General features: G+C 53.4%; 4 protein-coding genes across 4 annotated transcripts; 2 read left to right on the top strand and 2 right to left on the bottom strand.

Moving 5' to 3' along the window:
- Positions 1–323: 323 nt before the first annotated feature.
- CTAM01_11284 (ABC-2 type transporter) lies at positions 324–5,070 on the bottom strand (the record flags this gene model as incomplete). The annotated part of the gene is made up of 6 exons (XM_060527295.1): positions 324–747; positions 809–1,038; positions 1,094–1,327; positions 1,385–2,329; positions 2,395–3,927; positions 3,985–5,070. The coding sequence occupies 6 exons, from the start codon at positions 5,068–5,070 to the stop codon at positions 324–326; spliced, it is 4,452 nt and encodes a 1,483-aa protein (XP_060378000.1).
- Positions 5,071–6,030: 960 nt separating this feature from the next.
- Positions 6,031–8,441, top strand: CTAM01_11283 (uncharacterized protein; the record flags this gene model as incomplete). The annotated part of the gene is made up of 6 exons (XM_060527294.1): positions 6,031–6,066; positions 6,307–6,422; positions 6,522–6,946; positions 7,032–7,321; positions 7,390–7,842; positions 7,899–8,441. 6 exons carry the CDS (start codon positions 6,031–6,033, stop codon positions 8,439–8,441), a joined length of 1,863 nt encoding a protein of 620 aa, XP_060377999.1.
- A 506-nt stretch (positions 8,442–8,947) lies between these two features.
- On the bottom strand, positions 8,948–10,522 carry CTAM01_11282 (cytochrome P450; the record flags this gene model as incomplete). Its single annotated transcript, XM_060527293.1, has 1 exon — positions 8,948–10,522. One exon carries the CDS (start codon positions 10,520–10,522, stop codon positions 8,948–8,950), a length of 1,575 nt encoding a protein of 524 aa, XP_060377998.1.
- Positions 10,523–14,094: 3,572 nt separating this feature from the next.
- On the top strand, positions 14,095–14,418 carry CTAM01_11281 (uncharacterized protein; the record flags this gene model as incomplete). Its single annotated transcript, XM_060527292.1, has 1 exon — positions 14,095–14,418. One exon carries the CDS (start codon positions 14,095–14,097, stop codon positions 14,416–14,418), a length of 324 nt encoding a protein of 107 aa, XP_060377997.1.
- Between the last annotated feature and the right edge of the window lie 240 nt (positions 14,419–14,658).

Below are 14,658 nucleotides of genomic sequence, written 5' to 3'. Positions count from 1 at the left end.
CGAGTCTGAGGGGAGTCTCCTGTTCTCTACGTATTAACTGTGCTACCTAAGTCATGTTTATCGTCGACTTTGTTACGATTCCAGTCAGCTGCTAAACTCCTGCAAGGAATCATGATGTTTGAAGCAGATTCTATGTCTATTAAATATTGCGATTAAGTCGGTAACAATCTGAAATGCGCTGAAAAGAGAAGCACAAAAAAAGCTTCTAGCGCTAACCCTGCATCTAATGCACATGTTCCTCCCATTCTCTCCGTCTAAAACCCGGAAATGTACATTCCGTCCATATTTCTACCACAAAAGAAATCATGTCACACCACAACTAACTACTCCTTCTTGACCTTCTTGTTCTTAGGCATGCGCACCAGCCAGTACACAGCCAAGGCCACAACAATGTTGAAGATGCAGTACGCCCACATCAACCCAAAGTTCCTCCACCGGTGATCAAAGTCTACATTGATCCCCTTCAAAAAGGTATTGGTGTCCGACATGGCGCAGTACTGGCACTCGGTCGAATTGCCGGCATCCGGGTTCGAAAGATAGCCACCGGCAGCGGAGATGTAGTCGGCCATGTACTGCCCGCACGTCTGGCCGCTCGGTGCCGCAAAGGAGACAAACTCGTTGGAGGCGCAGTGCACCGCTGCGTTGGCGAGCGAGGTGCCTAGGAAGCCTTCTACCACGTAGGTGAAGGGGTTGACACGATACATGAAGATCCAGAAGCCTGGGAGGTCTTTTGGTCCGGCGAGAATTCTAATGAATGAGGTAATTAGCTATCTTTCATATGGGGGGCTAATTAAAAGACTGGACTCACCCGCAGAAAGCAAACATCATAATGGCGAAAAGGTTGACGATGCCGCCGGCTACTTCAGCGTTGGGCAGGCCTGCAATCATCATATGGGCGAAAGATCCGGTGAAGATGAAGAACACCCAGACTTGGAGGAACATGGTGATGCCGCGGGAGTCGACGGCGTCGGTTGCGTAGGCGTTGCGGTAAAGGCCGATGGGGAAGTACCAGCACACGAAGCAGAAGACGGAGGCAAGCTGAAGGATGGTTAGTTGACTGTTGGCTGGAAACTAAGGTCACGGGAAAGCTTACCGAGTTCCAGGCCATTTCCACAAGAATGTTGGCAAACATAAAGGCCTTCCACGAGTACGCCTTTGAGGGTCTTTCGCGCGCCTCGTACATGGTTCGCTGCGACACGAAGATGGGAAGAATTTGCTCGACGACCTGGCTGAATACCGTTAGGAAGATGAAGACACCGAACATTTGGTTTTGCAAGCCACGCTGCGTGTTTTCAGCGTTGAGGAATGAGAGACCGATGAACAGAGCCTAAGAAGGTGGGTTAGTCGGAGACTTAAGTGTAAAGATCCGAAGGGGGTTACTCACAGCACCAAAAGACAGAACACCCTTTGAGTAGATGTAGGCAGGGCTTCTCCAGTATTGCTGGAAAACACGCTTCGTGACCTCAACAAACTGCGTACCAAAGCCGGCAGCAAACTCCTTGTGCGTGGATTGGCCTTGACCGTTGGTCAGGGCAGGTCGCGCAGAACCATCAGAGCAGAGTCGGGCCAACTCATCCTGAACAGCCTGGTACTCGGGTGTTTGGCGCCAGACGGCGGGCCAGTCAATGTCGGTGTGGGCACCGGGCGCGGCTCCGATGACCTCAAGCATATACTCTGCGGGATTCGCACCAGGCGGACATTCCGGCCCACCGTTGCGGACAAAGTAATCGACCAAGGTCTGTGAATTCTTGCCAATCTCTCCAAAGTAGACCGTACGACCGCCGCGGGCGAGAAGAAGTAGTCTGTCGAAGCGCTGGAACAGCATCGCTGAGGGCTGGTGGATGGTACACAAGATAGCCTGGCCGCTCTTGGTGAGCTTTTCCATGAGGTTGCAAATCGACCACGAAGTCTGGCTGTCGAGTCCGGAAGTAGGCTCGTCGAGGAACAAGAGGAGTTGCGGGCGGGCGGCGAGCTCGACGCCAATCGTAAGACGCTTTCTCTGCTCGACGTTGAGGCCTTCGCCGGGTACGCCGATGACGGCGTCGGAGTACTCTTCCATACCGAGGAGGTTGATGACGGTGTCGACGTACTCGAGCTTTTCTTTGCGGGAGTAGGTGTCTGGCTGGCGAAGGAGGGCACTGAAGTTGAGGGCCTCGCGGACGGTGGATGTGTGGAGGTGTAGATCTTGCTGTGTGACGTAGCCCGTTTTGCGCTGGAAGGAGTCATCGCGGGGTTGACCGTTGACGAGCATGTCACCGGAGATGACGCCCATTGTTACGCGAGTGGCGAGAACGTCGAGCAACGTCGTCTTGCCGGCTCCAGAAACGCCCTGCCGATGATGTTAGCCGCTGTCTTGTTGAAAGTTGGAATCATCTGCTATTGCAAAAGACTTACCATGAGTGCAGTCAGAGTTCCAGGCTTAACCCAACCGTCAACATGGTCCAGAATCCGTCGAGGCTCGCCCTTGATCTTGATATCATAGCAAACATCCTTCCAGTGGAAGACTGAGGTCTGCTTCTCCATGCCGGCAACGCCCTCAGAGTCATCCTCGCTTCTCTGCTGCGCACCAGCGGCGGGGGCACCAGTCTCGACATCGACGGCTCCTTGCTTGCGGCGCTTGCTCATAGCCTTACGGCTGAAGACCAAGACCTCACCCTTGGAACGCTCGGAAGCGATGTACTCGGTAGCGAAAAGATGCAGACCCATGAAGAGGATCATGTAAGCAATCATGACTCCAAAATTTCTCCACCGATGGGAGTTCTCGAAGCTGTACGAGGTGCTGAGATAGGCTGTGCCGCTGACCATGTCCTGGCCTGGGACAGAGCCTGCCGTGGAACAGACGCGTTCGTTGGCAGCGACGGAGTCATATCCGGGGCCCATAGGTACGAAGTTTGAGCAGCGGAAGTCGCGGCCAATGAACTCGTTGAGCATAACGCTTTCGAGACCGTAGTAGACAGGGTTCAGCCATCTGACCCAACCCAACCAATCTTGCATGTACTGAGGCGGGATAGCGAATCCGGTGTACAGAGCGATGAGGAGCAGGATGATTGACGCCGGTGCCAGAGCCTGAGCAACTGACTTTGTGACGGAGCCGATGAGACGGAACATCATCGACATGGTCAGGGTCATCGAGAAGGAGATGAGCAGGAAGAAGAAGAAGGCGCCCGGCTCGCGGCGGAGATTGCCCATGAAGTACAAGATAGTATTCATCAGGACGGCATTGATAATCTTATAGGGCAAGTCGACGATCATAGCTGAGAGCGCCTCAGCACTGGGGTGGTATAAGGCATACCGGGCGTGTTTTTCGACAATCTTGCGCTTGGCGTACAACGTCATGATTTCCAGGATGCTGCCAAAGGCATTGATGATGACCGTGAAGAAGAGCAGGATACCTCGGCGGAAGAAGCTAGACGTATTGGTGGGCAGATTGTAGAACAGACTGCTAATGATCAAGGCCTCAAAGATGTTGGTGATTAGCATCGTGAGGGTGATGCTGGGGTCGCCCTTGAGCATCACCCAGCTTCGCCACAGCGTGAGGCGCATCTGCTCCATATACGAAAGAGTAAAGGGCGAGTTCTGGCGCTGAGACTTGGACTGGTCGATGCGGCGGGACTCGAGGAACTTTTGGTAGTGCTCGCCGCCAAAGGGGTGGCGCTGGAGGTAGTCTTCGACGTCCTCGAGGAGGCGGGCGCGCTGCTGGCTGGCCTTCCAGGCGCGGGCAAATTCGTCGGGGCTGCGCGGCGTCTTGCTCTCCCAGCCAGGGCGGATGACGCGCTCCTGGTGGCTGGTCATGGAGGTGAGGAAGTCGGCTGTCGTTTGTTGCTCTGGGCAGATGAAGCCTAGGCCCTCGAAATAACCTCGGGCTTCGGTGGTTTTGCCAAAGTAGATTTGACGGCCTTCGAACAGAACGACAACTTTGTCAAAGACCTTGTTTTCTTGTCAGTTAGGCTTCTTGGTGTAACAAAATCAGAATCAATGACTTACATCATAGGCATCCTGGGAAGCCTGATAAATGGCTACGCACGAAGTGCAGCCCATGGTATCCGCTTGGGTTCTCAAAGTGCGGCAGAACTCGAGGGCGTTGGCACTGTCGAGGCCTCTGGTACTGTTATCCCAGCACTGCAGCGGCGAATAACTCAAAGCAGCCTCAGCGATGGTAACACGCTTACGCTCACCACCCGACACGCCACGAACGAAGTCATCACCAACACGGGTGTTCTTCGTATGCGAGATACCAAACATAGCCATCGTAACATCACGGAGATGTTCGGCGTATTCGCGTCTGGTAATGCCCTCGGGGATGTTCTTGGGGCATCTGGCACGAGCTGCGAAGTACAAGGTGTCTCCAACTGTCAAGTGGGCGAAATGCTCATCAACCTCGGCGGTGTAAATGGCCTCGCCCCTGAAGGCAGTGCGCATATCCTTGGGCTGGATGCCTTGGTAGTTGATAGTCGCGTCGTCACTAATGTAGAATCCGTGCGTGTCACCGGCGATCGTCTTCAGCAGAGTCGAGCAGCCGGATCCGGGAGGACCGAGGACGGCTAGCATCTCGCCGCTGTGAACGACACCCTCGAGATCGTGGAGGATATCGATCCGTTGCTCCTTGGCTCCAGTGAGTTTTTTGATCAAGCTCGCCGCCTCGAGGAAAACGTTGCCGACGCTCTTCTGGTAGTCGGTGGATGTTCCATAGCCAAAGACATTAAGGTTCTTGAAGGCGATGCCCGTTGTCTTTGGAGGGTTACCCTCCGAGGTGTCGGTGCGGATGTTGTAGAATGCCTTTGCCCACTTTCTTGCGTTGAAGTCTGGACTGCTGGGGTTCAAGGGACCTTCGGCGGGGACTGGGAAGAGAGAACCGGGGGCAGCGTTGGACTGCGTCGTGTATCTGCGAGCGAGTTGCAGAACCTCATCGTTCATTCGCGTTTCCTGATCCGCAGCATCTTCATGCTTCGTCCATTCTTTCTCGGTGGCTGTGCCAGCTGAATAAGATCCAGAGCTTGGCGGGAGAACCTTCTTCTCGTTTGTCGATGGAGGTGGTAGAGTACCACTGTCCGTGTCGCTGTCAGACCGCATTGTCGCTTTGACGGTCACTCAGACCAGACGACGAGAATAACCCAAAAGTAGCCAAGTGTGAGGCAGTGACAATTTGTGTAAGTGAGAAATATTAAGAAAGATTGATTCTAAGATATGGGATGAGTTGATTGAAACTGAAGTTGGAAAATATCATGCCATCTCAACTTCGAGACACCAATTATATGTATGCATCCCCAAGCGTCAAAACATCTGAAAGCCCCATATTGCCAAGTTGCAAAAATCTCATCATCACTCATATTTGCGTTAGTTGCTGACGTTCGCTGTTGGTTGGTGGTACCGGACTGGCGGATATTCGTTGGTCGAGAGTCCGAAAGTCCGCGGTTAGGGGTTTTCTTCAGCCCTATGGCGCTCGATTAGCAGGTCTAGGACGTCGTTTCGGACTTTGCCAAGACGTAATTAGGGTCGTCAAGCCTCGATCATCTTTATAATCTGATCTACTAGCCACGTCCTCCAAGCTTAAGAAGCTTAAAACAAAGGAACTTGCCGCGCACTAAGGCGCATAAACCGAGTCCAGCTGGAACCAGCTGGGAAGAACCTTTGATAGAACTGATTACGAAGAAAAGATGGCCGGAAGAACTGTTGTTGCTGCTCCAGACTGAGTGTCCGGCGATCTCGGGCCCCCTCAGACCGTGGCCCGCGGCCTCCGCGACGCAGCTTTGTGAGGTTTGTGCTGCGCTGCGTCACGCTGGGCACCTAGCAAACCCCTTGCCAAGCAAACCAGACGGCACCTAATTAGACTTTGTCAGCTAAAACCAATTCTCGACCCCCGAAGAATCGAGATCATGATGCATCATACGGCTCGGGTGGGATCGTCGCGGGCCTGGCATGGTGTATTTGTCCTCCAAAGTCCCCCCCTCTCTCTTTGTAGCACATCTCGCTACACCACAAAACACATCGAATTCTCCGCTCTCCGAGATCCCTTCGATGACTTAGGTAATCATGCCTGACCAGTCCGCCCAGTTGAATCCGCTTTCGGTGAGTACAGCGGAGGTTGCTATAGCTCCATAGTCCGCTCCCTGGTTCCTGATCCTCTAGACTTGGCTTTCCGGGCAACGGGTCTCTCTCTCTCTCCTATTGTGGTTTTATGGCTGACTTGGGATGCCGAATTTTTGCTTGGGTAGTGCAAACGATGCAAACACAGAAAGGTCAGTCGTCGCCGTGTTCCCTTGGACCACATTAGATGTGGTCGACTGACGCTTCTCTTCGCGACATCAGGTCCGGTGTAGTCGTGGCATGCCAACATGCGAAAGGTGCAAAACCCACGAGACAGAGTGCGTCTATCCTCAAAGAGTCAAGAGAAAGGTCACTCGGACCTTGACGGACCGTCTATCGTAAGTTCCACCCCTCCTCCTCTTCCAAGCCTTCTCTACCCCCTCCCACCAATGAATCTCCACGAGATCTTGTAAAAGAACTGTTGGCTCAAGACCTAGCCTTGGCGATTCCAGCACGACGGACGACGCCCTGTCGACCATACTAGAAAGGTTACAGCGCGTCGAGAAGCACTGCACCACCCTCCCGAATGGAAATCAAGATCCGCAATCTCGAGACGCGCCCCCTGCTTCCGTGGCTGCTGATCCGCCCGCTGCCGCCCCGCCGCCCCGACAACGTACTTCAAGCTCCAACAGCGCCCCATCCAACCTGTCGTCTCCCGCTCCATCGAGTGCTGCCGGTGGGCAGGCGACTTCGCCGTGGACATCATTCGCCACCCCGAGCGCGATTCCTGAACTCGATGTCGCGGCCATTCTTAAGGATGCCGTCGATCAAGTGCAACGACTGAGATTGCAGACTGTGTCTGCTGCCGTCGTCACTCAGGACGTCAGGGTCCCTCCTGAGTTGGCTAAGCAATGGATCAAGAGTAAGTCACCATGTATTACTAAATGCCTCAAGAAGAAAGAGTTCTTCGAGAAGCTCTATCGCTTTACGTCTAACGTCTCTGCTAGACTATTTCACGCACATGCATACGGACATGTTCCTCAGTCTCGTGAACCCAAGACTCATAGAGATGATCCCAGATCTTCTTGGGTTACCGCATGTCCACCTCGATCCGGCTATTTTGGTTGTGTACTACGGCGTTCTGTACCACGGCTGTGCTCTAGGCTCAACCGTACAGGCAAATGAGGAAGGACAAAAGTACATTCGAATGCTCTACGTGTGCTGTCTTCGAACTCTACCACTTTGGCAACGCGAAGCAACAGGGTCTACGACCGACCTCATCGCCGCTCTCACCATGGTCAGTATCGCTTCCGCGCCCCCATCTCGCAAATTCATCCTGGACTAACTACCGCTGCTGGACAACAGTGCCGCACGGCAGCTGAGTGCTTTGACGAAGAATTGGCTTGGAAGATGTACACCTACGCATGCGAGTACGCGCAAGCACTCAACCTGCACAACCTGGATGCCTACACCACGGCGATCGGCCAGGACGAGAGTAAACTCGATGCCGATCGCAAGGGTTTCTGGGAATTGATCCAGATTGATTTCTTCTTCAGGCTATTATTCAACCGCCCGCCAGCCATCACGGACAGCATGAATACGTGGAGGGTCAACTTGCCATGGCTATCATCGGGTAGCGCGCCGCCGGACCTCAATGCTGTCCCGACGGTGACGTTTCTCATGGGGTCAAGGCTTACATTCATTCTGTCGCATTTTTTCCAGGACCTTGAGTCGCCAGATTGCGACGAAGCCACCATTCGACCGAAAGCTGAGGAGTACTGTAGAGAGATTGGCCAGCTCTTCGATGAGTATCAAATTGTAAGCGTCATCTCCTCACTTTGGTCTTGCTGAGGACTTTCTGATGCCTGAAAAAGGAAGACTGGATTCAACGAAGTGTAGCGTCGGCCGCAAAAGCCGACTGTTGGTTGCTGGGCGATGTAGCCATGACCGGGTACACCTACATCATCTTCATCCTGCGCAAACTCGCCGTCCTCAACTCCAACTCTCCGCGACCCGTGTCCTGCGATGCGGACATTCCCGACTCCCCGCTAGCCGTCGAGGCCTCGCGGGGCATGCTGAGAATCGTGCGGGCTATCCTGGTGCATAACCCCTATCCTGAAACCATGTGTGTACTGCTGGGCATCTACCGCGCCTACGTCTCGTACGCTTGCCTCTTGAACCACATCCTTCGGGCCGTTGATGTGAGGAGTCACTACGACGATATTGAGCTACTGGAGGAGATTGGGGAGGTGATGCTCAAGGGGTCTAGGGACGATCGGGACTTTATGCCGTTATTGAGGGCTATACAGAGTCTCGGCATGGAGGTCAAGAGGAGGCTAAATGACGTTGCGGCTACGGGGTCTGTCGCGACTGCTTTGACTCCGGTGATGAGCATAGGAGTAGGAGCTGGTTTTTGACATGCGACTGAATACATGTCGGTATCTGGATGATGGGGAGTCAAAAAGGAGTGACTGAACTTAATGCCTTGTCACGATGCCTTTGCTTTTCGACGGATTGGGCAGCTTGCGGTTAGATGATGATTGTATTATAAAAGTACGTAATACTTTGCGAGGAATTGTATGTATGAGAATACCAATGTTTAAATTCTGTGCGATCCCATTGCTCGTGAGCTGTCTAATTCTCTGGCTGGTAGCAACGATAAATCACAGCAAAACTTGAAGACTATAGAGATGCACTTTGATGGACTATACCCCACAGGATGTGGCTTAAATGCTTCTGTTCTTATCTTTTGTCCCCTTCACAAATAACGGAGGATCCCGATGTGTAATGATCAATGCCCATGATGAAGTTGTCTCACACTTCAACGAGCAAGGCCCATGTACATGTATCCTTTGTGAAGAATTAGGTATTGACGTACTCAATCACGCTTAACATTACATATCCCATTAGCCTTCGTCTAAATCTATGACAACAACGGATCTTCTTTCAGTATATCCTCGAACACGCTTTCCAGCAAGTCGACTCGTTGTTGACTTCTTGGCTGTAGGTCGAAATCAAACTCCTTTGGCTGCACATTGAAACCGGCGGCAAAGTCATACACTGGCGGTATAACCTCTTTGCCGTTACCGTCCCTAGCCCGAGAAATGTTACAAGCCCAAGCAAGCAGCGCGATCTTCAGGTTGAGACTCCGCTCAGCAATATTGATCCCTTGGCATATCCGGCGGCCGTGTCCGAACGCCGTGAACTGCTGCAAGTTGGGATAGACTGTGAGAGGTTCTCTATATGTCGGATACTTGGGATTCAGCCAGCGGTCCGGGTTAAAGAGCTCAGGCTCTGGGTAGGTCTCCGGGTCGCGTTGGATAGCCCACTGCACCGCATGCACCACGGTCCCCTTCTTCAAGTAATATCCGTTGTACGTATCGTCTTCCGTCAGCCGATGAGGGAAACCGCCGGCCGTGATCGGGTAGTACCGCAGCGTCTCCTTCACGCACGCCCTGACAAGCGGAAGCTGTGGCATGTCTTCGAAAGTAGGTAACCTGTCGGGTCCAACAACAGAGTCGACCTCGGCCTGAAGCTTCTCAAACCACCCAGGGTTCCTGACAACGCAGAGAATAAACGACGCAAGAGCCGACCCAGAAGTCGTTCCCGCAGCCTGAGATACAGATCCCAGCATCCAATTCGCCTCCCGCCGCGTGAGCCCCCACTGGTCTTGCGTTTCGAGCCACGTCCGCGCCCAAGACGGCGACTTGCTCCGGTCGATCAACTCTTGGAAGAAGTCCTCGTCGCGGCGCCTCCGTGCTCGGAGGTATTTCTTCCAGGGCGCCATCCACTCTGGCAGATACTTTAGCGACGGGAAGATATCGACGAGATACGCCCCGGGCGAGCCCACGCGCTCCAGCTCGTGAACGATGTCGAGCAGCATCCGCACCTCACGGTCATGGCCGGTTTCCGCGCGCAGGCCGTAGATGATGCGCATGCCCAGCCCGACGCTGAACCGCTCAAAGAGGGCCTCGTAGTCGCGCGGCTTGCGGATCAGGTCGCGGAGTAATCTGACTGCCTCGATGCGCTGCTCCGTCTCATACTGTGGCGCCACCGGCGACATTGTGACCTGGTGCAGAAACCTCCGGTAATTTCTCCACTTCTCGTCATAGGGAAGCAGCAGAAGCATGTGATCATCCGTCAGGAAGTGCGACGATGCCGGCGCATAGTGCCGATCGCTGTAGATGTTGCCCCGCTGGCGGAGAAGCTCGTTGGCGGCGGCCTCGGTGCCGAGGAGAACGTGCTCCTGGCCGCCCGGGAGGGCGAGGCGGACGACGGGGCCGTGCTCTTTGATGAGCTCGTGGAAGGCCAGCCAGGAGTGTACCGGCGGGATCGAGAGGAGGTTGCCGATGAGGGGTTTGGGTTTGGGACCTGGCGGGAGGGTTGTCCCCGGCGGATGGGTCGGCTTCTTCGGGCGCAGGACGGCGAAGAGGATCGCGAAGAGGATCGCGGCCCCGGCTGTCAGGTATGGGTCGACGAACCCTTGGAGCAGAAACATGGTCACCAAACTATGCTATGCTGGATGTCCGCGATGTTGCAGCAGTTGGGTTGTGCATGTCTCGGTGGTCCGAAGACTTCCCGGGCGAGGTGACGGTGATCATGATCTGAGGCCCCGACAACTTCTTCAAGCTTTCGCGTTTCTTTGTCTCGTGAAATAACCCCGCAATGATAGCAGCCGTCATATCGGCCAACCCCCCACTAGTTTCCGCGGTATGCCAATGGGAGAGAGCTTTTTGCAATCTAGCAGCCCGAGGACATGGTGCTGTAATATCTTTAGCGTACGCGAGTCATGCTCACCTTGCCCTTACCGGCACTAGGCTCGGCTCCTTTGTTCGCTAGAGGCCATCTACCGGCCGTTGCTGGGATTATCTGTGGTCCGAAGCCTCGGCCGTACAAAGTGCCTCTTTGTTGTGTTCGTGGAGAGAAATCCAATGCCGGATTCGGCTTGCGACTCTGGAGATCATGGCAGCTGTGAGCTGCGGAATGTTCTTCGAAGAATCTGTGCGCCAAGGTGGCACAGCAGCAAGTGCCGGCATGTAAACGAACGGCGGGGAGCAGTTGACTCAAATAGTCTGATGTGATTCGGCGGAACCCGGGCGCATACGGATACAGCTGCGCGAATTCTTCCTCCCCGCTTCCGTACCTCATAACCATTGCGTCGGGTTTGTGGGTTGTGTGATTTCTAACTCCCCTTACCCGTGTCCCGCCTGCGTATGGGTAACTCGGCGACCGGATGATACGGAGCCTAGTCGCAATCGTGCTGCACGCCGGGGCCGGCGCCGAAGTCAACATGCCGCCATACCTGCGTGAGCTCCCAGAGGCTGTGCTGGATGTCATTAGTCCATATAGCAAGATTTGCCCTGAGTGTGTTCGTCAAACACATTTCATCTACGTAGACTTTCAATGCCCTGAGTCGCACTGCTACCAACCTGTTCTAAGATTGCTAGGACCTCGCGCATTGATTGAATGGCGATGGTTGACGGCATCCCACAAAGTCACCGACCAACATCCCACCGGCCGTTCATATCTTGAGATCACGATCCGAGTCATTATAGCGTGCTTTTCTACGACGACGGAATTGCCGTCGCTCGATCGATCCCTTTCTGCCCAGTGCCACGTATCTGACTCGGATTGTTGTGTTACTCTGCCACTTCAGAGTTTCCCTCGCGATCTTTCCACTTTGGCGATCACCATGCTCCGGACTGACCGGTGTCTCGTGCATCATCAGTCGTTTAGTACCACAACATGAATCTAGACTGTAAGCTATCTTATTTGGGGTCCTTGGGGACACTCCAGCGTCGAAACTGTTCCCCCGGTCACAGCCATGGATCAGCATCCGATGAGTGCCAAAGGAAAAATTCACGTTAAGCAGCCTTCGGCCCAATTTCAATGCGTTTCTTAAATTATGCAACTAAAGGTCCAAGGCGAGGAGCTTTATCTCCATGCTATACTAAATTTCACCTGTAGACTTATACAGTAAATAGGGTATTGAACATAAGGTACCAAGTAAGGTAGGCTGTAAACATGAAGGGAAGCTGCCATTGAATGCCAAAGGAAATTCAACCGTGAAGAGTATAGAAATGTCAGCCATGAAAGCTACCATCACTTGTTATGGGATTCTTTCTAGAAAGTCATTGGCTTCGCTTCAAAATTTGACATGAAGAGTAGAATGGCACACGTGGTTAAGTACTAAAGGTCGATTGTTTGGTCCAATCCAACATAACGTAGAGCATAAGTCTGAATACCCGTGCATGCTTGCATGTGGTGTATTCATGACTCACGACTCGAACTTTTCGCAAGACTACATTCAGAAGAAATGGGATCTAAACAATGCTCAGGGCCCAAAAACTTTAGGAATAGGACGGTTTTGCATTCGGCCTTGTTGGCTAAGAAAGGTCATGTTTTGGCGCGGAGCATTCTGCGTCCGGCCTCTTTCAAGAACGAGCCAAGTTCTAATGAAATGGCATTGTACGTTACAACTATCGTTGTCAAGTTATTATTTCCCCTTCGTCCATGTACAAGTTTCCGTATCCGTACCGTAACATGGAATTTAGGTTCTAGGGCACCAACCCGTGACGTGCACGTAAGCAACGGCGTCGTTTGCCGCCAGGCTGTTTGGGGTCCGCTCTCAACTCAATCGCATTGTCTCATCTCATTACAACTCCGTACCTACGTCGACTAACATCAAATTGTCAGAATCGCATTTTGTCAATGAGTGTAGTAGGTGAAACTCCTCAGTAAGGCATGACAACTCGCGCTCCTGCTACAATGTTTTGAGCATGGTCTGGTGCACTCTTTGCGACTCGAAGTATCGGAAGACAAAAGCGCAGAGCTGTTCCGCACCAGTGCTTGAGTAAGTTGAACGGACCAATAAAGTTCTGAAAACTTCCATTTAGTACGTCAATGTAACAGCCATCTTAGATGAAAAGCATAATTGAGAGATGGGCTGAACGGAAACCGAGGTTGGCAAGAACTGCTGCGGGATCGATTACTGAAAGCGACAAAATCGGGTAGTGTCAGTGCTCTATGCCAAGGTAGGTTGAGTCTGAGCAATTTGACAGTCTAAACTTTGATCATGTCACCATTGGGAACCTTGACTCGGGACAGAATCGTAGTACGCAACAACTCAACATCTCTTAAGCCGGCGCCGAAACAAATCGTGATGTGGACTCTGTTGCGGTCGGCCAACCTAGATTGACCAAAAATCATCTTGTCTATGAGATCTTTCAAAGATGAGCTGCACAGAGCTTCCAGGGATAGCGCATAGAAGCTTCAGGGTCTTCATCCCAAGCTGACCGGGTTCATTGAATCCCAGCCCAGACCGGACTGCGCCGGAAACACTCAACCAACTTTGTTCGGATCCAAACTCCGAAGGAAGCTCAGAGACGTCACCTTGCGGCTGCAGCAGATCTAATGTTCCATCTTTTTACCGTTCACGAACCCCTTTGCAATTTCGCGCCTTGGTAGCCGCCCTGGAGGTTACGGCTCGGAAAACGAGCTGCCTCATCAAGCCTAAACACACTTCATACCCGCCGGGTCCACTTGTAGAAAGGTGCCAAGACCTGCAAGACAGCGGCACCCAGGTGTGCGCCGTCATGTCAGCGGATGCGACGCAGGCACAGAAGGTCATGGCAAGGGTACCACACTACTCGTGGAAACGAGTTCGTGCTGGATTTTCCCGGTTCTGCAGCCACCTTTGCTTTCAGGCAATTCTTTAGGGCGCGCATGCAGGTCACCACCCCACCAATCCTCGTCTCATGTTCCCGGGCGGTTCATCCGAGGGGGGATCCCTCCATCTCTTTCCAATCTGGGGATGCAGCTGCAGGTAAATGGGACACTTTGACTACAGAGGACGATCAGCCTCACGGGGAAATGAAGGGCAGAGAGCTGGTGGGTTCGGGGCAAATATGGCGCGAGAGACCGTCCGTCTTGGTGTCCTACATATTGAGTGGCCCAAGACTTCCTTCCCGCGAATCCCTTGGGAGCTCTCAGGAACCTGTATGCGTACCTCTCTTTCATTCGTTTTCGTCAGTCTTTTCCTCGATCATTAAACATACCCTTGCACATATCATGAAGGGCATATTCAAGGCCCTGGCCACGGCGGTGCTCGCCACGGCCTCGCTGGCCCAGGAGTCGGCCCCGCCCTCGGCCCCGGCTTCGGCGTCCGCCGGGTCACCGCAGCCGTCTTCGGGCGCGCTCCCCGCCGTAGCGCCCATCCGGCTCCGCCTCAACCCGGCCAACGTCCGGAACCTCGTCGACTCGGACTTCATCACCTGGACGATCCCCGGCTCCTCCAAAGCTAACATTACGGTCGCCAACATCACTGAGAGCGACGTCACCTTCACCCTCGCCGCGGGCAACGGCTCTGAGCTGGCGGGCAACTACTACAAGTAAGTCAACATACCCACTTCCTGGCACCCCCCTGTTTCTGGCACCACAAAAACGATGGGATCACAACCCAACCTCCTCATTACTATTAACTATTGATCCTCAACCACACCCACTACAATACAGCTGCCAGCCTCACTAGGGCATTCAGAGTCGCTGGATTCAGCCGTGATAACCTCCTTTTCACCCGCTTCGATTTGAGCCCGATGGATATCCCTGATGTTCGCGAACTTCGTATTGGGATCG

Source organism: Colletotrichum tamarilloi (genome assembly GCF_030869305.1).
Source record: "Colletotrichum tamarilloi strain Tom-12 chromosome Unknown Scaffold_60.1, whole genome shotgun sequence".
NCBI lineage: Eukaryota > Fungi > Ascomycota > Sordariomycetes > Glomerellales > Glomerellaceae > Colletotrichum > Colletotrichum tamarilloi.
The sequence above is the reverse complement of the archived record's forward strand: the minus strand, read 5'-3'. Positions and strand labels throughout refer to the sequence as shown.